General features: G+C 43.3%; 1 protein-coding gene across 8 annotated transcripts in view; it reads left to right on the forward strand.

Moving 5' to 3' along the window:
- Nucleotides 1–21,552, forward strand: part of CREB5 (cAMP responsive element binding protein 5) — a 616,745-nt gene that overhangs the window by 186,732 nt on the left and 408,461 nt on the right. For 4 of the 8 annotated variants that reach the window (XM_056519874.1, XM_056519871.1, XM_056519877.1 and 1 more), the window contains exons 1-3: nt 7,250–7,556; nt 8,343–8,414; nt 13,623–13,716. In XM_056519874.1, coding sequence (XP_056375849.1) covers nt 8,361–8,414; nt 13,623–13,716 — 148 coding nt within the window. In that variant the 5' untranslated portion in view covers nt 7,250–7,556; nt 8,343–8,360. Of the gene's footprint in view, nt 1–7,249; nt 7,557–8,342; nt 8,415–13,622; nt 13,717–21,552 lie in introns of those variants that run through there. The other 4 variants (XM_056519876.1, XM_056519873.1, XM_056519872.1 and 1 more) reach the window with 1 other exon arrangement.

Here is a 21,552-nt window from a genome sequence, read left to right on the forward strand (position 1 = left end):
AGGGAAGTGAGGTAATATAGGGAAGTGCACAGGTGAAAACCCTAATTGGAACCACTGCGCCAATCAGCGGCGCAGTGGCCCTTTAAATCGCAGAGACCCGGCGCGCGCGCGCCCTAGGGAGCGGGGCCGCGCGCGCCGGGACAGAACAGACGGGGAGCGAGTCAGGTAGGGGAGCCGGGGTGCGCATCGCGAGCGGGCGCTACCCGCATCGCGAATCGCATCCCGGCTGGCAGCAGGATCGCAGCGCCCCGGGTCAGAGGACGTGACCGGAGCGCTGCAGCGGAGGGAGTGAAGCGAGCGCTCCGGGGAGGAGCGGGGACCCGGAGCGCTCGGCGTAACAGTACCCCCCCCCCTTGGGTCTCCCCCTCTTCTTGGAGCCTGAGAACCTGAGGAGCAGACTTTTGTCAAGGATGTTGTCCTCAGGTTCCCAGGATCTCTCTTCAGGACCACAACCCTCCCAGTCTACTAAAAAAAAATTTTTCCCTCTGACCTTTTTGGCAGCCAAAATTTCCTTGACCGAGAAGACGTCCGAGGAGCCGGAAACAGGAGTGGGAGGAACAGATTTGGGAGAAAAACGGTTGAGGATGAGTGGTTTGAGAAGAGAGACGTGAAAGGCATTAGGGATACGAAGAGAAGGAGGAAGAAGAAGTTTATAAGAGACAGGATTAATTTGACACAAAATTTTGAAAGGACCAAGATAGCGTGGTCCCAACTTGTAGCTAGGGACACGGAAGCGGACATATTTAGCGGAGAGCCATACCTTGTCTCCAGGGGAAAAAACGGGGGGAGCTCTTCTTTTCTTATCCGCGAACCTCTTCATGCGTGAAGAAGCCTGTAAGAGAGAATTTTGGGTCTCTCTCCATATAATGGAAAGGTCACGAGAAATTTCATCCACAGCGGGCAGACCAGAGGGCAAGGGGGTAGGGAGGGGGGGAAGAGGGTGACGGCCGTACACCACGAAAAATGGGGATTTGGAGGAAGATTCAGAGACCCTGAAGTTATACGAAAATTCGGCCCATGGAAGGAGATCTGCCCAGTCATCCTGGCGGGAGGAAACAAAATGTCGCAAATAATCACCCAGGATCTGGTTAATTCTTTCTACTTGTCCATTGGACTGGGGATGATATGCAGAGGAAAAATTTAATTTAATCTTGAGTTGTTTACAGAGAGCCCTCCAGAATTTAGACACGAATTGGACCCCTCTATCCGAGACAATCTGCGTAGGCAACCCGTGAAGACGAAAAATGTGTACAAAAAATTGTTTAGCCAACTGAGGCGCAGAAGGAAGACCAGGAAGAGGGATGAAATGTGCCATTTTGGAGAATCGATCAACGACCACCCAAATAACGGTGTTGCCACGGGAAGGGGGTAAATCAGTAATAAAATCCATACCAATCAGAGACCAAGGCTGTTCGGGGACAGGCAGAGGATGAAGAAAACCAGCGGGCTTCTGGCGAGGAGTCTTATCCCGGGCACAGATAGTGCAGGCTCGCACAAAGTCCCCAACATCCGTCTCCAGAGTCGGCCACCAATAGAAGCGGGAGATGAGTTGCACAGATTTCTTGATGCCCGCATGACCTGCGAGATGGGAGGAGTGACCCCATTTGAGGATTCCGAGGCGTTGGCGTGGAGGAACAAAGGTCTTTCCTGGAGGAGTCTGCCTGATGGAGGCAGGAGAAGTGGAGATCAGGCAGTCAGGTGGAATGATGTGTTGCGGAGGGAGATCAACTTCTGAGGCATCCGAGGAACGAGAGAGAGCATCGGCCCTAATGTTCTTATCGGCAGGACGAAAGTGAATCTCAAAATTAAATCGGGCAAAGAACAGAGACCACCGGGCCTGGCGAGGATTCAGCCGTTGGGCCGACTGGAGGTAGGAGAGGTTCTTGTGGTCGGTGTAGATAATAACAGGAAATCTTGATCCCTCCAGCAGATGCCTCCATTCCTCAAGTGCTAATTTAATGGCTAGAAGCTCTCGATCCCCGATGGAGTAGTTCCTCTCTGCTGGAGAGAAGGTCCTAGAGAAAAAACCACAAGTGACAGCATGCCCGGAAGGATTTTTTTGTAGAAGAACAGCTCCAGCTCCTACTGAGGAGGCATCAACCTCCAATAGGAAGGGTTTGGAAGGGTCAGGTCTGGAGAGCACGGGAGCCGAAGAAAAGGCAGACTTGAGTCGTTTAAAGGAGTCTTCTGCTTGAGGAGGCCAGGACTTGGGATCAGCATTTTTCTTGGTTAAAGCCACGATAGGAGCCACAATGGTAGAAAAATGTGGAATAAATTGCCTGTAATAATTGGCGAACCCCAAAAAGCGTTGGATAGCACGGAGTCCGGAGGGGCGTGGCCAATTTAAGACGGCAGAGAGTTTGTCTGGATCCATCTGTAGTCCCTGGCCAGAGACCAAATATCCTAGAAAAGGAAGAGATTGGCATTCAAACAGACATTTCTCAATTTTGGCATAGAGTTGGTTGTCACGAAGTCTCTGAAGAACCATACGGACATGCTGGCGGTGTTCTTCTAGATTGGCAGAAAAAATTAGGATATCGTCCAGATATACCACAACACAGGAGTATAACAGATCACGAAAAATTTCATTGACAAAGTCTTGGAAGACGGCAGGGGCATTGCACAGTCCAAAGGGCATGACCAGATACTCAAAGTGTCCATCTCTGGTGTTAAATGCCGTTTTCCACTCGTCCCCCTCTCTGATGCGGATGAGGTTATAGGCGCCTCTTAAGTCCAATTTAGTGAAGATGTGGGCACCTTGGAGGCGATCAAAGAGTTCAGAGATGAGGGGTAAGGGGTAGCGGTTCTTAACCGTGATTTTATTAAGACCGCGGTAGTCAATGCAAGGACGTAGGGAGCCATCTTTTTTGGACACAAAGAAAAATCCGGCTCCGGCAGGAGAGGAGGATTTACGGATAAAGCCCTTTTTTAGATTCTCCTGGACGTATTCGGACATGGCAAGAGTCTCTGGGGCAGAGAGAGGATAAATTCTGCCCCGGGGTGGAGTAGTACCCGGGAGGAGGTCGATAGGGCAATCATAAGGCCTGTGAGGAGGTAGAGTCTCAGCTTGTTTTTTGCAGAAAACATCCGCGAAGTCCATATAGGCCTTAGGGAGACCGGTTACTGGAGGAACCACAGAGTTACGGCAAGGGTTACTGGGAACCGGTTTTAGACAGTTCTTGGAACAAGAGGACCCCCAACTCTTGATCTCCCCAGTGGACCAATCCAGGGTTGGGGAATGAAGTTGAAGCCAGGGAAGTCCAAGGAGAATCTCCGAGGTGCAATTGGGGAGGACCAAAAGTTCAATCCTCTCATGATGAGATCCGATGCTCATAAGAAGGGGCTCCGTGCGGAAACGTATGGTACAGTCCAATCTTTCATTATTTACACAATTGATGTAGAGGGGTCTGGCGAGACTGGTCACTGGGATGTTGAACCTGTTGACGAGAGAGGCCAAAATAAAATTTCCTGCAGATCCAGAGTCCAAGAAGGCCACTGTAGAGAAGGAGAAGGCAGAGGCAGACATCCGCACAGGCACAGTAAGACGTGGAGAAGCAGAGTAGACATCAAGGACTGTCTCACCTTTGTGCGGAGTCAGCGTACGTCTTTCCAGGCGGGGAGGACGGATAGGACAATCCCTCAGGAAGTGTTCGGTACTAGCACAGTACAGGCAGAGGTTCTCCATACGGCGTCGTGTCCTCTCTTGAGGTGTCAGGCGAGACCGGTCGACCTGCATAGCCTCCACGGCGGGAGGCACAGGAACAGATTGCAGGGGACCAGAGGAGAGAGGAGCCGAGGAGACGAAACGCCTCGTGCGAACAGAGTCCATATCTTGGCGGAGTTCCTGACGCCTTTCAGAAAAACGCATGTCAATGCGAGTGGCTAGGTGAATAAGTTCATGTAGATTAGCAGGAATTTCTCGTGCGGCCAGAACATCTTTAATGTTGCTGGATAGGCCTTTTTTGAAGGTCGCGCAGAGGGCCTCATTATTCCAGGACAATTCTGAAGCAAGTGTACGGAATTGTACGGCATACTCGCCAACGGAAGAATTACCCTGGACCAGGTTCAACAGGGCAGTCTCAGCAGAAGAGGCTCGGGCAGGTTCCTCAAAGACACTTCGGATTTCCGAGAAGAAGGAGTGTACAGAGGCAGTGACGGGGTCATTGCGGTCCCAGAGCGGTGTGGCCCATGACAGGGCTTTTCCGGACAGAAGACTGACTACGAAAGCCACCTTAGACCTTTCAGTGGGAAAAAGGTCCGACATCATCTCCAGATGCAGGGAACATTGGGAAAGAAAGCCACGGCAAAACTTAGAGTCCCCATCAAATTTATCCGGCAAGGATAAGCGTATCCCAGGAGCGGCCACTCGCTGCGGAGGAGGTGCAGGAGCTGGCGGAGGAGATGACTGCTGAAGCTGTGGTAGCAACTGTTGTAGCATAACGGTCAGTTGAGACAGCTGTTGGCCTTGTTGCGCTATCTGTTGTGACTGCTGGGCGACCACCGTGGTGAGGTCAGCGACAACTGGCAGAGGAACTTCAGCGGGATCCATGGCCGGATCTACTGTCACGATGCCGGCTGGCAGGTAGTGGACCCTCTGTGCCAGAGAGGGATTGGCGTGGACCGTGCTAGTAGACCGGTTCTAAGCCACTACTGGTTTTCACCAGAGCCCGCCGCAAAGCGGGATGGTCTTGCTGCGGCGGTAGTGACCAGGTCGTATCCACTAGCAACGGCTCACCTCTCAGGCTGCTGAAGATAGGCGCGGTACAAGGGAGTAGGCAGAAGCAAGGTCGGACGTAGCAGAAGGTCGGGGCAGGCAGCAAGGATCGTAGTCAGGGGCAACGGCAGAAGGTCTGGAAACACAGGCAAGGAACACACAAGGAACGCTTTCACTGGCACTAAGGCAACAAGATCCGGCAAGGGAGTGCAAGGGAAGTGAGGTAATATAGGGAAGTGCACAGGTGAAAACCCTAATTGGAACCACTGCGCCAATCAGCGGCGCAGTGGCCCTTTAAATCGCAGAGACCCGGCGCGCGCGCGCCCTAGGGAGCGGGGCCGCGCGCGCCGGGACAGAACAGACGGGGAGCGAGTCAGGTAGGGGAGCCGGGGTGCGCATCGCGAGCGGGCGCTACCCGCATCGCGAATCGCATCCCGGCTGGCAGCAGGATCGCAGCGCCCCGGGTCAGAGGACGTGACCGGAGCGCTGCAGCGGAGGGAGTGAAGCGAGCGCTCCGGGGAGGAGCGGGGACCCGGAGCGCTCGGCGTAACAGTAATTATCATTGCCAGCTCAATGCATTCTGAGTTTGGGAATCCTCATGTTTTCAGTAGGAGCAAACAGATTATCCAAAAACCAGTGAAAACAAGACGTCAGCTAGGAATCTCTTGGAGCAGAATCCCTTATCTTAGCATAAAATTGCACATATGTTTATTTCTAATGCATGTTCCTGCAGTGGAAGTCAAGCTGTGTATTCCTTTTTGACTTTTTTTAACTAAACATATAGTAAACCTAAAAGCCATGCTGAAACTGTGAAGCCAGTAGTAGAAATTGTAACACTCACGTTTCTGAAGACAGGAACTCCGATGTATGTGGATCCGTTGGACCTGTGTGGCAGATGACTCGGACCGTGCCAGGGAACGGAGTCTAAGGTGCCGCTGGTCCTCACCAGAGCCCACCGCAAAGCAGGATGAGCTTGCTGCTGCAGGCGACACCCAGGTCGTAACCCCCGGCAATGGCTCGACCACACAGGCGGCTGAGGAGATGCGAAGCACAGAAGGGATGAGACAACTCGTAGTCAGGATAGCTGTAGGTCAGGGCAGGCAGCACAGTAGCGTAGTCGGGACATAGCAGAAGTTCAGTAGGCAGGCAGCAGAGAAGCAAGGTCAAGCTCACAAGAGCAGGAGATCTGGTACACGGCAGGGCAATATAAAGGAACACTTTATCTAGGGCACAAGGCAACAAAGATCCGGCAGAGAACTGAGGAGGGTGGAGAAATTTATCAACAAGACACAGGTGGTTACACTAATGAGCGTACTGGCCCTTTAAATCTTAAAGCTCCAGCGCGCGCATGCCCTAAGGGACGGGAACACATGCGCCGGTGCAGAGAGGTGGAAGCAGAGGCAGGGGAAACACCCAGAGAGTGACGGACTGGGGCTCCCATGTGGGTGCGTCCCGCAGTGCGAGTCCCAGCCCGTCGGCAGCAGAAGGTAAGGGGACCATGTGCTCACGGCCAGCGTGTGAGGCCGGAGCGCATAGCGTAACAGAAATGATGCATACACATACATTAAAGTGTAGTTAATGGGAATCAGTCAGCAGTATTTGCTTCTAAGAGCTGTATACACTATTGGATAGCTGTTAGGGTATGGCAGCATACTTTTACTTTTCTGGAGCTGACGGTGATTGCTAAACTTTTACATTGCCCTTTTATTTCTCAACCAAGTGTCAAAGAGGCGGGTCACAGCAGCTGAAACACCAAAAAAATACCCCCCCCCCCCAGTGGGAAACTCGCTTCTGATCCACCCGTGTGAACGTAACCTAAAAGTGCAGCTTAAAAAGAATTTCAGTTTGACTCTTTAGCCCTGTGAAATTGTTACATTCTTGATAAGAGATCTTCTTCTGCAATGCGCTAGTAGTACCTTTAAAGGGATTATCCAGGAATATGGATAATTTCTGGATGACCCCTTTAAGAACAAGGACTGTGTAATGGTAGGGAAATGCACAGGCTCCACCGCCAAATATTGACAATTGCTGAACCCCTTTTCTGGACAGCTATGTGTGGAGGTCCCATAGAGAGTGAAAGCAGCTAGTTATCTCTAGTGGATAAAGGATGAATTTTAATCATCGGACAATCCCTTTAATTGTTGATTAGCAATAAATAAGAAGCCATATAACAGACCAGTCAGTTTTCAGTACGTAGAAACAGGTACACAAGTGTTTTTTGATCTATAGCCCATACAGAAGTGTTAATCCCTACCTTTTCTTAAATTTAAAGGGATTGGCCACTCTCTTTGTGTTGTCAAGCAGAGCATATTCTCATTATAAAATGTTATCCACAGTGAGCTCAACACTCTGCATTATCTGGAAGCCCCATGAAAAATTAATGGAGCACTGGCGCTCCATTAGTTGTGAGGACATATTTCCTCCATTGTCATGATCAGTGAGGGTCCCTTCTGATCTGCTATTTCTATGGATGGGGATAACTTTTGATAATGAGAATACCTCTTTACGATAAGAAAAGGCCATGTGACTATATACTTCACTCTGCCTCCCCCATAGTAACACATAGTAAGATGGCTGCCGATGGAGTAGGCTTAGTGATGCGTATGATCACATGCCACTCCATCGGCAGTCATCTTATGGATGTAACTGCCATCAAAACAGCATAGTTACTATTCACCTGGGCAGGAGGGCTGTAGTAGGACTTGATCGTATATGCTGTTTCCATTGTTCTGTATAGTGTGCACAACCACGGGGGGGAGGGGGTGTAAGCTTATTCACACCTGACATTTCCCCCTGTCCTGTTGGTTTTATGCTATGGAGTGCTGTCTTGTTTGCTTTTAGGGTAAGTGAGGGGGCAGGACTTTAAAAGTAAGTAACTAGGTACTACTGCACTAAGGTTTATAGAAGTGGCATCTTTGATATGCTTTGCCTGACCCTCACAACACAACGTATGGGGCCGATCCCTTTAAGTATTTTGATTTTCCATAATATAAATTCAATACAACGTGACATGGTGGAAATGTCATTAACAGGCTGCAATCCACATCACAACCACTGGGCAGCCACGCCTAACATAACACATAAACATATCCTGAGAAAGTATGGCAAAATAATTTTTTTGCACTTTTTGAAAGTTTTAGCAATCTTTTGAAGCTAATCATTTTTAGATTATGTTCAGATTTTAGATTATGTTCAGCCTTGAGGAAAGGGAAGAAATAACACATTTGCATGCCACAGGTTGCTACAACATGTTGGATGTTGTAGCTTTGCAGCATCTGGAGAGTCATAAGTTCAAGATCACCAACATAAGAAAAAATTATGCTTTCAGGGAAGACTGAGCATGGGTGGGACTCTGAATGAATATTCATAAACAGTCATTCTGTTTAAAAGATCTTATGAAATTTGGGAGGGTCACTGCTAAATAAAAAAGGAATAATCCACACTTTAAATGCTGTATGATTTCATACAAATACGGTATTTAGTAAGTATTATTGTCATGTTCTCTTTACTTTTACCTTATTGTTTATGATATTGTTATATTGTTTATTTAATAAAATAAGAAAAAAAACTAATATTTATGAAGTGATCGGATGCCTTAGTATCTAATCATCACTGTATCTTTTTCTAGATATATGAAGAATAAGAGATGAATTTGGAGCAGGACCGGTCCTTTGTATGCAATGCTCCTGGCTGCTCACAGGTAAGGATATGAAATTGTTCTTAAGTATTTTTTGTATCAACACTTATTGAAATTTACACCGGGCCTTGGAATATGTATACATTTTTTTTTAATACAAAGCATTGTATGTGTGTCAAGAGCAGATTATATTACTTAAAACATTCACTGATTGGCTACAGCATGTAACCTACTGACAGGTGAAAGTAAATAACATTGATTGTTACATTACAAACTCATCTGTCAAAGTATTAGACAGAAAGTGACCACTCAATCCGTGAAGTTGATATGTTGGTAAGACCTTGACTAAATACTAAATAGTGATAGCTAGACAGTTGGGTTAGGGCATCTCCAAGATGGCATGTTTTTGGGGTGTTCCCAGAATGCAGCGCTCAGTCACTACCTTAAAAATATTGTATAAAAAAGACAACCAGTGAACCAGTAAAATATACTCTTTTTGGGCTGATCTTACAGAAGAGCTCTTGTAGCTGTAGCAAAAACTGCTGAAAATGTTAATTCTGGACACATTTTGAACTTTTGGAAAGACAATGCTTTGGCAGGTCAGAGTTGTATTGGTGGCACAAGGGATTCAAAGATTCATGAATAGTATATATGAACACATGAAACTTTTATAATCTATTATCTTCATCTCCTTTAAGCAGCCTGTATTTCCCATTTCTTTGTATATAGGCTTTCTTTGAATGTTTACAAACCTCCTCAATCCTTGTAATGCTATGTTCTATGACACAGTAACCAAAGACACACAGAAGAGAGAAAGGGGATGGGGAGGAGGGAAATATGCAGGTTATATTGATGGCATGTGGCCGGCTATGAACTTTTTCGATTGCTGCTGTCAGCTAGTGGGACATTTACACGGTCCCTGGTGGTGTAGTGGTGTGGATCAGACCCCCACCACGCTATCTCTGAGGGGATGATCCACTGTTGAGGTAGCCTTAAAGAGGGCTTAAAAAGTCCAATATATATCAAACAAGATAAAAACTTAAGATCACAGCGCAAAAAATTAGCCCTCATACAGCCCTGTATAAGGAAGAATAAAGGTGCCCATACACCCATTGTGGTAGATATAAGTGGTAACCCTGTGCTTCATCTGTAATTTACCTGGACTTGCGAAGTTTTCTTGGCAGTACACAGTAAATTGTAGAAATTAATTCCTGAGGATACTCTGTAAGTACAGATGAAGTACAGATGAATCAAGTGCTTTCTTCATGGATCTACCAAAATTTGTATGGCCACCCTAAGATGCTTAAAGGGGTACTCCACTGCACAGCATTTGGAACAAACTGTTTGTTCCAAATGCTGAGCAGCAGAGTACCCCTTTAAGGGTCTATACACTCGTACAGTATCCTACGCAGATTTGATGCACAGGATTTGATGAAGCTGTATTCAGTCACTTAGTTTACATTGAAATCTCCAGCATAAAATCCTGTGCATCAAATCTGTGCAGAATACTGTATGTGTGAATACACCATAAGGGTAGGGTCACATGTAACAGATCCGCAGCATATTTATGCTGCGTTTCGGCCGGTGAACCGACCCATAGTGTGCCTCCAGCTGTTGTCACCTAGCACCCCACCCTGCATGCCCCCTGGCCTGCTCGCAGCGGCAAACTGGAGGCACACTATGGGTCGGGTCACCAGAGGATCCGCAACGTACAATATCCTGCTCTGATTTGATGCGCAAGATTTGATGCACAGGATTTTAAGCTGTGTTCAGTCATTTAGTTTACATTGAAATCTGCAGCATTAAATCCTGCGCATCAAGTCTGCGCACAATACTGTACGTGTGAATAGACCCTAGGGGTCTGTTCACACGTACAGTAATATGCACAGATTTGATGCGCAGGATTTCAAGCTGTGTTCAGTCATTCAGTTTACATTGAAATCTAAGTAGAGGAAACAGACACGGTCGCACATTCACATTTAGTATTTTGATCTACTTGCTTCTCAGCATAAATTCAAAAACTAACAGGTTGTTAGTATACATTTTGATCAAAAAGTACAAGCCCACTCGCCACGTCAAGGCCACCTTTTTAGAGTGGGTCCCTAACGTCCCTAGCATAAAATGGCGTAGCACTGGGCGGTGACCACCACCGCCGCAACACCAGTGCCCACAGGGGAAAGGACGGACCCACTGGCAGAGCAGCCCCAATGCCATTCAAACCAGTCCTAGGGCCGCGCCTCCCCACAGACACGGTGCCACAGCAGCAATGGACGCCGCACAGCACCACATCAATGTGAACAAGGTGCAAAAGCTCACTAGCCATGTGCTCCCAGTCATACTGGGAGGCTGCCAGAAAGGAAGGGGCCCTGTGTAGCTACCTGCTACTTATATAGGGTTGGGCTGAGGGGATGGGGCAGAGTGCAGACCAAGAAAAAAAAATAAAAAGGAGGGGATAGAAAACACAATGGGAATTCAAGTAGAGGAAACAGACATGGTCGCACATCCACATTTTATATTTTTATGATAGGACAGGAAAGAGCACAGATGAGTACTATCAGACAGGAGAGAGCACAGAGGAGTCCTATTTGACAAGAGAGACCACAGAGGAGTACTATCAGACAGGATAGAGCACAGAAGAATGCTATCGGACAGGAGAGCAGAGAGGAGTCCTATTAGATAGGAGAGAGCACAAAGGAGTCCTATTAGACAGGAGAGAGCAAAGAGGAGTACTATCAGACAGGAGAGAACACAGAGGAGTACTATCACACAGGAGAGAGCACAAAGGTGTACTATCAGACAGGAGAGAGCACATAGGAGTGATAAGGATGTTGCGTTAATGTGCGGCCTTAATCTGTGAGTGACTACCGCTATACTAATTTCCGACTTCAAAATTTCACTTTGAAAATTCACTCCAGGCCAGGTTGGTATGAGTCCCCTACTCGGTACCCCAGGGAGTTCTGTTTATTACAGGAAGTCAATTTGGTTTTTACAAACTGACAAAAAGGGGAGGGTGAAAGGTAAAACTATGCATCTTTCTATGTGCTGATTGGTCATTTGACCCTGGCGTAGCATAAGTCATTTATGTTGCAAGACTTCTAGCTTGAGATTTCTTCATCTTTCCACAAAGTCCAATGTTTAGACGTCTTGTATCCAGAGTCTCCATCTCGAGGTTCTAATCTTAGTTACAGGCAAAGGGCAAGCTGAAATGTTTTGAATTAAGGAAAGCAAAATTCTTCTGCAATATTGAGCATTAGCATATAGCATTTAGCAAAGGCAAATGAGTATAGATATAGCGATCAATATATCAGAATAATATAGACCCAACAGGAGTACTATCAGACAGGAGAGAGCACAGAGGAGTACTATCAGACAGGAGAGAGCACAGAGGAGTCCTATCAGACAGGAGAGAGGACAGAGGAGTACTATCAGACAGGAGAGAGCACAGAGGAGTACTATCAGACAGGGGAGAGGACAGAGGAGTACTATCAGAGAGGAGAGAGCACAGAGGATACTATCAGACAGGAGAGAGCACAGAGGAGTGCTATCAGACAGGAGAGAGCACAGAGGAGTATTATCAGACAGTATTCCTCTGTGCTCTCTCCGGTCTATCAGACACAGAGGAGTGCTAGCCCACCCTCACTTGTCCTGTGCTTCAGCTTAGACAAAGCCATGATTTTACAAGCCATGATTTCTATAAAAAGGAAATAACATTTTCTTATGAAGTATATTAGAAAGGTTAATGTATTATCAAGATGTACAACTTATAAAAAGTTTTTGTATCTGACAGTGCCCATTTAAGTAAACAGCATAGCTGGCAGTGCTACACTGTTTATGCAGCTCTTAACAACATTGAGGGGAGCTATACAAATTACAGCTGGCATGGCTATTTTCAGCTTCCCTTAACCAGACTGGAGCGGGCCAGGGAACCCTTATTTTCAGACTTACCTATACATTCACCTTATGTCTAGATATCCATAATGTTAGTTAGGTGTCCGCTAAACAGTTACTCATTCTGTAGGTATTAGTCCCAAATCTCTTAAAACATAGAAGGTAGCTCAATTTATTTTCAGAAAAGATTAGGTAAAACAGAATCTTCAACCCCAAGGCATTAGTAGTTGAAATTGATGGATTCTTCAGGCCAAATGGTGTCTGAGAACAGCTGAACTTGGAGAGATGAAAACATCTCATCTTTCGGCTGCACATTGTGCTGTTGAGTGACTGTTCTTGCCTATTGTTTTCCAATCACTTGTGACCTCACAGAGTTGCCAAGTATCTGCATGTCCTTTTCTCTCGATGATTTGTTGTGGTCATCGGGAGAAGGGATTAGTATTGCATAAACAATATTCCAAACAATTACGTTAAGCAGATGTGGCAGATTTATGCATAGGAATCTATTCTAGATGCCAATACTGTTTATTTATTTTTTATGAGTCAGCGTTAGTTGGTAATGGTTTAGGCATCATTTTAGATTTAATTCTGCAAAAAATAAGCCCTCATATAGCCCCAAACGTGGTAAACTAAAAAAGTTATAGGGGGTCAGAATATGACAATTTTGAACATTAATTTTTAATTTTGGTGCATGTAGTTATAATTGTTTTTTAAAGAGTAAAATAAATAAAACCTACATAAATTTGGTATCCCTGTAACCATATGGACCTACAGAATAAAGATAATGTGTCATTTTTACCAAAAAGTGTACTGTGTAGAAACGGAAGCCCTAAAAATTTGCATAGTGGTGTTTTTTTCTTTTCATTTCACACCACAAATAGTTTTTTTTTTCCGCAGATTATCTTACAAAATAAGTAATTTCATTACAAAGCACAATTGGTGACGCAAAAAACAAGCCCTTATATGGCTCTGTTGGTGCAAAATTGAAAGCGTTATGATTTTTAGAAGATGAGGAGGAAAAAACGAAAGTGCAAAAACGAAGATTGTTTTGAGTCCTTAAGGGGTTAAATTCCACCAGAGATGGAACTGTAGTTACAGCGCTCATGGACAAGGGCTGTATTTATGAGACAACCTCTTAGGTACTGATTGATTCCAAATATGTACCCCAGCCTAGCAGTTCAACTTTGTTATTGTTGACGCCCAACAAATAGGTATTCAGTTAAGTATTGTCGTGTGAAGAAACAAACATTGTAAGTAACATCTAGTTACTTATTCATGCCCTAGATGGCTTTAATGGATCCTCTTACCTTTACAGCTCAGTTTGTGTTGTATTGATACTCCTTAGCAAGGATTTATTACACATTTCTGTTTTCTGTGTTACAGCGATTCCCCACTGAGGATCACCTGATGATTCACAGGCACAAGCATGAAATGACCTTGAAGTTTCCTTCTATAAAGAATGATAACTTGCTTTCAGGTAACAGATGACTTGTTTAAAATATGTTCAAAAATAAAACATTTTTATGGCTCAAAGTGATAAAATCTTTTTTGACTAAACGGGGAATTTTGATTAATTTTGGATGTAGGCAAATGGCAAAGGATACATATACAAAGGTGATGTTGATAGTTTTGACCAATAGACAGGAGTCACTCCTTCATAGAAATGTGTTGAAAGCAAACACAGCATAATGCTTCCTGAGGGGCATTGATACAGGGTGTGCAGAGGTAGGGTCTATTCACAAGACAAAATTTCCGCTTGTTGAGTTCCGCCTCAAATGAAAGCCCATAGACTTCTATGGGATTGTGTAGTGCAGTGTGAATGGGAGTGCGGAATCATATATAAGTCTATGGGCTTTAATTTGAGACGGAATTCCGCAAGCTGAAATTCTGTCATGTGAATAGACCCGTAGACTCTTTAATACACTCAGGTCCTGGTGTTTGATGGCATTTAAAGAAAACACCAGAATTATTAATGACAAATAGTACCCTAGATTTTCAATGGGCCAGAGGTGTCTGCAGAGAGTTGTCTTTCCAGGAGAAAGTTGTTGGCCAAATATGGTTTGGTAATGGCTTATGTTTATTTAGTGTATAGATAAGTCAATTACGCTTATGCACTAATTTCTAGTTCCCCCTTTATGCTTTTTTAATCTCCCTACACATAATAGCTAAGTAAAATCATAGACTAAAGCAAGTCTACATTATGGACAAAATAGCATAAATGTAAATATTTATTTCATACCTTTTTTCCCAATAGGGGGCAGTATGTGTAGGAGACTCAAATGAGTCAGCTCTTTGTTTTAATTTTATTCATAATACACTTGCCAAACCACATTTCAGTCTTGTTTTACAATAATGTACAATCATGCTACACAGACAAACAAGAACTGAGATTAGAATATACTGTTGTATGAAAGCAATTCACTTACTGTACATAATGTACAATCATGTAAAATAATCCACAACTGAATGTGCTAAATTTATATCGGAACAGAATTATTTTTTTGATGTAGTATACTGGTTTTCATGTAGAAGCCCAGAAGTGGTGTATTAAACAAACATATATTAATTATGTTGTGACTTCTGGCAAATATATATTTAAGTATGCTCCATCTTGGAATAGTTAGTACAAGAAAATGACACTGTTTCCCTTTATAAAGTGCTGTCGGGGTGCTCTCATCAGGATATGCTATACATGCAGGATAGGTGTAGTTCCTATTTCCCCTGACTACTGTTCACAAATTTAAATTAGAAACTATTTGATGGGAGGAATGAAAAGTTGCAGGTTTTCCCCATAGACTTCAAAGGGTAAATCGGTCAATTGATGAATAAGTATTGAGGAACCCCAGTTCTCTCACTAGCTGAGGATTCCAGTGGTGGGACCTACCAAACCTATGAATATACTATGAAACTATTAATGCATTTCCCTTTTTAAAGTGTCTGTGAGGTATTTTGTTCATTTAAGGCCATGTTCACATGGCCAAAAATGTGTGGAATGTCTGCTGGAAAATATGGGCGGACATTCCGCACACTTTCTTGATATAGCGGCACTAGCCGCTCAGAAATGCGCCGTCTCCATAGAGAGCAATGCATTTCCGAGACGAATCTGCAGAAACATTGAATAGGTTCAATGTTTCTGCGGATGCCGGAATCAGGATTTCCGCGGCACAAACATCTGCTGTGAAAATTCTGCTGTGTGTACGTGCAGCGAATGCCATTGAAATCAATGGGACTCTGCTGGAGCGGGATTTCCGAGCTGAACATTTCAGCGGAATTCCATTTGGAAATTTCGGCGTGTGAACATGGTCCAAGGTAGGGTACGAACATTGGAAAATCACAAGAAATATATGGCTGTAAAATAAGCATAAAAACCGGCCATATTTTTGTCTAATATTGTGCTCTATGAAAGTCTTTGGAAAAGCAAATGTTGGAATTATGACCATTGTTTTTTTAAACAATGTTTATTTTATGACCATCTTTTCCTTATCATTTTACATTGTGTGAACCGAGCCTCAAAATGCCCAGAGAGTGGTTCAACATTATTTCTTTCTCCTGGAGATTGGGCCATGCAGAGTAGATCAGTAAGCAGACCTCCGCTTACAGTACTTCCATTATATTTTCTTTACATAAAAGTATTTTTCATTGAAATTCTTTATATTTGGTTTTATTGTGAAATGTATAAAAAATAAATAATTTTGTTTTACCATAATTTATATTTGTTCTAGTCCCATTTCTGTTCACTACAGTCTCATATTTTGATTACAGGTTAATTTCTTAGCTACAACACATTTTATTTTATCACTTTATGCATTAATTTTGCATATTTTCTTATGATTTATTTTTAGAGTAAGTAACAACATCAATATTTAAAATTAGTGCTTTAACTTTTTAGTTCAGTAGAACATTAACATGTGTTGTCATATTTTGTAAAATCCTAATATAATAAAACCAACTCCCTATTTTACATTAGCGCAGGGTAGTTTATATTTGGCAGATTGCTGCTCCAATGACACATAGTGGTTTGGGGTATATTGTTGACCATTATTTGCAACTACTTACTACAAAATTACTTATGATTTGTTAATAAGTCTACTGTTGTCTGCCGTCTCCTCAAAATTGCCTTCTTTCTAATGTTAGCGTTGCTACGTTTGTCAACTCCAATTTGAACTCTCTATTTTAAACAATTGTATATTAACCCATACTACAAGTAAATGGCTAATTCTATCCATGAATATTTAATCCTATGCTATAAACTATTGTCATTGTTTTTCTTTACCTTGATAGCGTCATTTTTATATATTTGGTAATTAAATCCACACTTTGAGTTTCCTGCTTCACTTTTACTATCTGCTCTTCCACATCTTCAGGAACCAAATAAGAAATGTCTCACACTGATCTCTGCAAGTTCCCTTACACTGTATAAGTGATAAAATAATTAACATATAGAAATATATAACAAAAATTAACTTTTTCTTTTTTTTTTTTACTAAAAGAGAGATCAAATGGCCATATCAAATACAATGTAACCTGATGTAATCACAGCCATCCGTAAAGTTTTTTTGCCCTTATTTTACAGCTTAAAGGGGTATTCCGGCTTTATACATCTTATCCCCTATCCAAAGATGCAGGGCGCTTCCTCCGAGACCAAGACGGGACGCCACAGCCACACCCACTCGTGAAATCACTCCCTGCCTCCTCCATTCATTTAATCTCTTTTTTTTTTTTTTGCATTTGAGATGTAAAATATTGCCTTTTTTGGCATATATTGTAAGACATTTTTCTAGCAAAATCTATAGCTCAAAAACTGCTATTTTCACTGTCATCATGACAGCACCACCATGAGATTATCCCTTGTAGTTCTAATAGAAACAGGAAACACTGAGAGGTTAAATAGGCCCCTCCCCATCCACCCCTCAGTGTTTCCTGTTCCTAGGAGCAGACACGGAGAGTGAGGTTCTTACCTCTGGTGGGCTGGTTTCTGCTCCGGACGGGGCTGCCAGGCAATGGGGGCTTCGGTCATGCTGGCATCTCCCTCCCCCTGGACTCCACCGGGTCGTGCTCCCTCCAGGTTGTTGCCTCCTGGTCCCTTCCTCCTGCCTCGGCGCTCGTCCGGGTTTATGCAGCAGGAGTCCTGTTCTGGCCAGTCTCAGTACTCCTTGGAGCTCCCTGGCTGTTCCGCGTTAAAACATCTGCATGGATGTGTGCATGTTTGGACATTGGCTGGGGACAGGAAGTCCCTCCCCCAAGATGGTGGCGCACACCGCAATGCCGGAGAAGCATGGAGGGGCGCCAAGTTTGAACAGAGGAGTACAAATTGCTCCTCTGTTCCATCCTACATCCCTCTGAGTCATGGATGTGCCGTAACCGTGAGTAGCAGGCCGTTAGGGGGTTCACTTACTTTCTGTGCTGCTTTTTCTTATGTATCACATGGTGTTTTCTATAGCAGCGGTTTCTTTGGGGTTAGCACCATATTGCCTTGCTCTATGCTGCTTTTTTCCCCTAAATTCTACTTTCTTAAGTAGTATATAGTTTTGATTCTTATGGGTATTCCCATAAGGAGGCCCCGAAGAAATCAAAAGAAAGAGAATCCTCTAATGAAACTGTTAAGGAATCTAAATCTAAGTCCAAAAAATTTGGAATCTGTGCTGTGGTACTACCAGATACCCATCATTAAAGGGGTATTCCAGTCCAAAACTTTTTTTTTATATATCAACTGGCTCCGGAAAGTTAACCAGATTTGTAAATTACTTCTATTAAAAAATCTTAATCCTTCTGAAGTTGAGTTGTTGTTTTCTTTCTAACTGTTCTCTGATGACTCACGTCCAGGGAGCTGTGCAGTTCCTATGGGGATGTTCTCCCATCACGCACAGCTCCCGGGACGTAACATCATCATTGAGCAGTTAGACAGAAAACTTCAGAAGCTAATAACTATTGGAAGGATTAAGATTTTTTAATAAGTAATTTTTTAAGAAGTAATTTACAAATCTGTTTAACTTTCCGTAGCCAGTTGATATATATATATAAAAAAGGTTTTGCCTGGAATACCCCTTTAACCCCTTTGTAAAGCTTGCACTGACAGAATTGTTTTCCAAGAATCTCTGTCCTTTATGGATGAGCTTCTTTTATTTATTAAATAGCCAGTACAGTCTGCCATAGCTACTGCATTGCCTAGTACCTCAGCTCCCGCTACTATTGATATGCCTGTGGCTGAACCTCCTCCACCCAAAAAGCAAAAAACGGCTATTGTTTTGGACTCAGACTCGGATTCTAATGAAAATTTTAATTCTGGTGTTACTTTCTTTGAAGAAGAGGGTGAAATTCAAGACACTCCTCCTAAAAGGGATGATAAAAAATATTATTATTCTGAAGATACAGATATCTTACTTACTGCTGTAAGAAATGCCATGAATATAATAGATACTCCAGAACCTACGTCTGTCCAGGACAGGATGTTTGCTGGTCTGAAACCTCAAAAAACGAAAGTTTTTTCGATTCATGATAGCATAAAAACTTTTATTACAGATGAGTGGCAGGTTCCAGATAAGCGCTTGCAGGTTCCTAAAGAATTTCGCAATCGTTTCTCCTTTGACTCAAATGAAGTAAATCTGTGGAGTGAACCTCCAAAGATGGATGTGCAGCTTTCTAAAGTTGTTAAAAGTATAGCGCTTCCATTTGAGGATGGGGCTCAGCTTAAGGACACCCTAGACCGCAAAATGGATGGTCTTCTAAAAAGATCCTGGGAAGCCTCTTTGGCTTTAATCAACCCCAATATTGCAGCTACTACCTTAGCCAGGTCTCTCTTTATATGGCTAGAGGAGTTAGAGAGCCTTTTGCTCAATTAAACATCTAGAGAAAATATTTTATCTTCCATTCCAATGTTAAAACTAGCCACAGCCTTTTTGGTGGATGCACCAACGGAATCAATTAGATTTGTGGCAAAATCCACCACCTTATCTAACTCCGCTAGAAGGGCCCTATGGGTTAAAAATTGGCAAGGTGACTCTACCTCTAAGGTTAAGCTTTGTACCATCCCATTCCATGATAATCTTGTCTTTGGCACGGTCCTTGAAAAAATTCTAGAACAGGCGGCTGACGGGAAAAAAGATTTCCCTATCTAGAAAAAACCTAAACAAAATAAAAAATGTAATGTAAATGTAAAAATCCCTTCATTCGAAATTCCATATCCCAGGGATACAGGATAGAGTTTATCAGCCTTCCTCCTCCAAGATTTTGTTCTACAAATCCCGGATCAGACATTTTAAATAAACATCTCTTTTCAGGCATAAAGGATCTTTTGTCTCTAGTAGCTGTCATTCCGGTCCCCATCTTAGAACAAGGTCTGGGTCACTACCCCAATCTATTTTGGTGCCCAAGCCAAACAGCACGTTCAGAACTATTATAAATCTAAAAAATATAAACAAGTTTATTTCATACAAAAGGTTCAAGATGGAGACCCTGAAGACAGCCATACCTCTGATTCAAAGAGACTCTTGGATGTGCACCATTGATCTAAAAGATGCCTACTTCCACCTACCAATTCATCCTTCTCATCAAAAATACCTCAGGTTTGCAATTCAACACAATCACACTGGTAGAGGTGGTTGCTCATCTGAGACAAAAAGTAATTTTAATAATTCCTCACCTGGACGATTTACTAATTATTGCCCAGTCAAAGGAGACACTTTATCAGCACCTCCTTCTAACTCTGTCTTGTCCTCAGAACCTCGGCTGGATCATAAACTGGCAGAAGTCAGACTTAATTCCAGCAAGCTAACAGTTTGACCCCCGGACGAAGGTCTTAGGACTAAAACACGTGTTGGGGTGGCGGCATCCTAGGACTTCTCCTGACTCTCTAAGCTTGTGTGGTTGGTATTCATAGCATATTGTTTTAGATTGTATGGGCTGATATTGGCAGTGGTAACATCTAATACTATAGACTGCATTTGCACTTAATTCTTTGCTATACTTGCTAGCTGTGTGACATATGTACAGCATTGATTCCTGCTATATACTTACATCACATCTATTTTGCTGCTATAAATGGCATGTTTGCGCATATTGTTGCTATGTATATATATATCACAATTTAGCCTATTCTTTTCTTATACAATGTCCCACTTGGTCTAAACATTTCACACATTATAAGTCCCAGGCTGCCGCCATTTTGTTGTGAATTCCTCCCTGTCTTTTTAATGCATTTTATTACATTCTCTGCATTTGTGCAATAATAAAGATTGATATATTTTGTACTCATATGTGTGTCAAATAGCTTCTTCTTTTTGGGTATATAAATTCCAGCAAGGAAGAAGAAATTTCTGGGCATGATCCTAAATTTGTAGAAACAAAAGACCTTTCTCCCAGAAGATAAGATTCTCTCCCTTCAGCTGAAAATAAAATATCTGATACGGAGAAATTCTTATCCTATAAGAACAGCCATGTTAGTCTTAGGTTCAATGACATCCTGTATACCGGCAGTACTATGGGCTCAAAGCCATTCGAGACCCCTTCAATCCCTGATTTTGAAAGTATGGGACAGATCCCAACTGTCTTTAGAGAAGAGATTACAAATTCCACATCAGGTAAAAGCCTCATTAGCATGGTGGATGAAGAAAAATAATCTCGCTATGGGAATTCATTGGATCCTTTCTCCTGCTGTTACAGTGACGACAGACGCGAGTCTTTGTGGTTGGGGTGCCCCCGTCGAGAACCTTCATCTTCAGGGCTCATGGTCCCAGAAAACCTGATGTCACACCTCCAACTTTTTGGAATTTAAAGGGGTACTCCTGTGGAAAACTTTTTTTTTTTTAATCAACTGGTGCCAGAAAGTTAAACAGATGTGTAAATTACTTCTATTAAAAAAAATCTTCCAATACATTTTATGGGCTGTATACTACAGAGGAAATGCTTTTCTTTTGGGATTTCTCTGATGTCACGACCACAGTGCTCTCTGCTGACCTATGCTGTCCATTTTAGGAACTTTTCAGAACAGCGTATTTTTGCTATGGGGATTTTCTGCTGCTCTAGACAGTTCCAAAAATGGACAGCAGAGGTCAGTAGGTCATAATATCAGCCCCTAAAAAATACTGGAAGGATTAAGGCAGTTTTAAGGGCATTAAGAGCTTCAGAACATCTCTTAAAAAACTATCATGTGAAGGTATATTCGGACAATATAACCACAGTGGCCTTTCTCAACCACCAAGGGGGAACAAGACATTCCCCTCTAAGAGATCTCTCCTCAAAGATTTTCATCTGGGCAAAGAAAAATGTTCTTACCCTTACAGCTGTACATCTGAAGGGTGTAGAAAACCAGGAAGCA

Source organism: Hyla sarda, chromosome 5, assembly GCF_029499605.1.
Source record: "Hyla sarda isolate aHylSar1 chromosome 5, aHylSar1.hap1, whole genome shotgun sequence".
Classification (NCBI taxonomy): Eukaryota; Metazoa; Chordata; class Amphibia; order Anura; family Hylidae; genus Hyla; species Hyla sarda.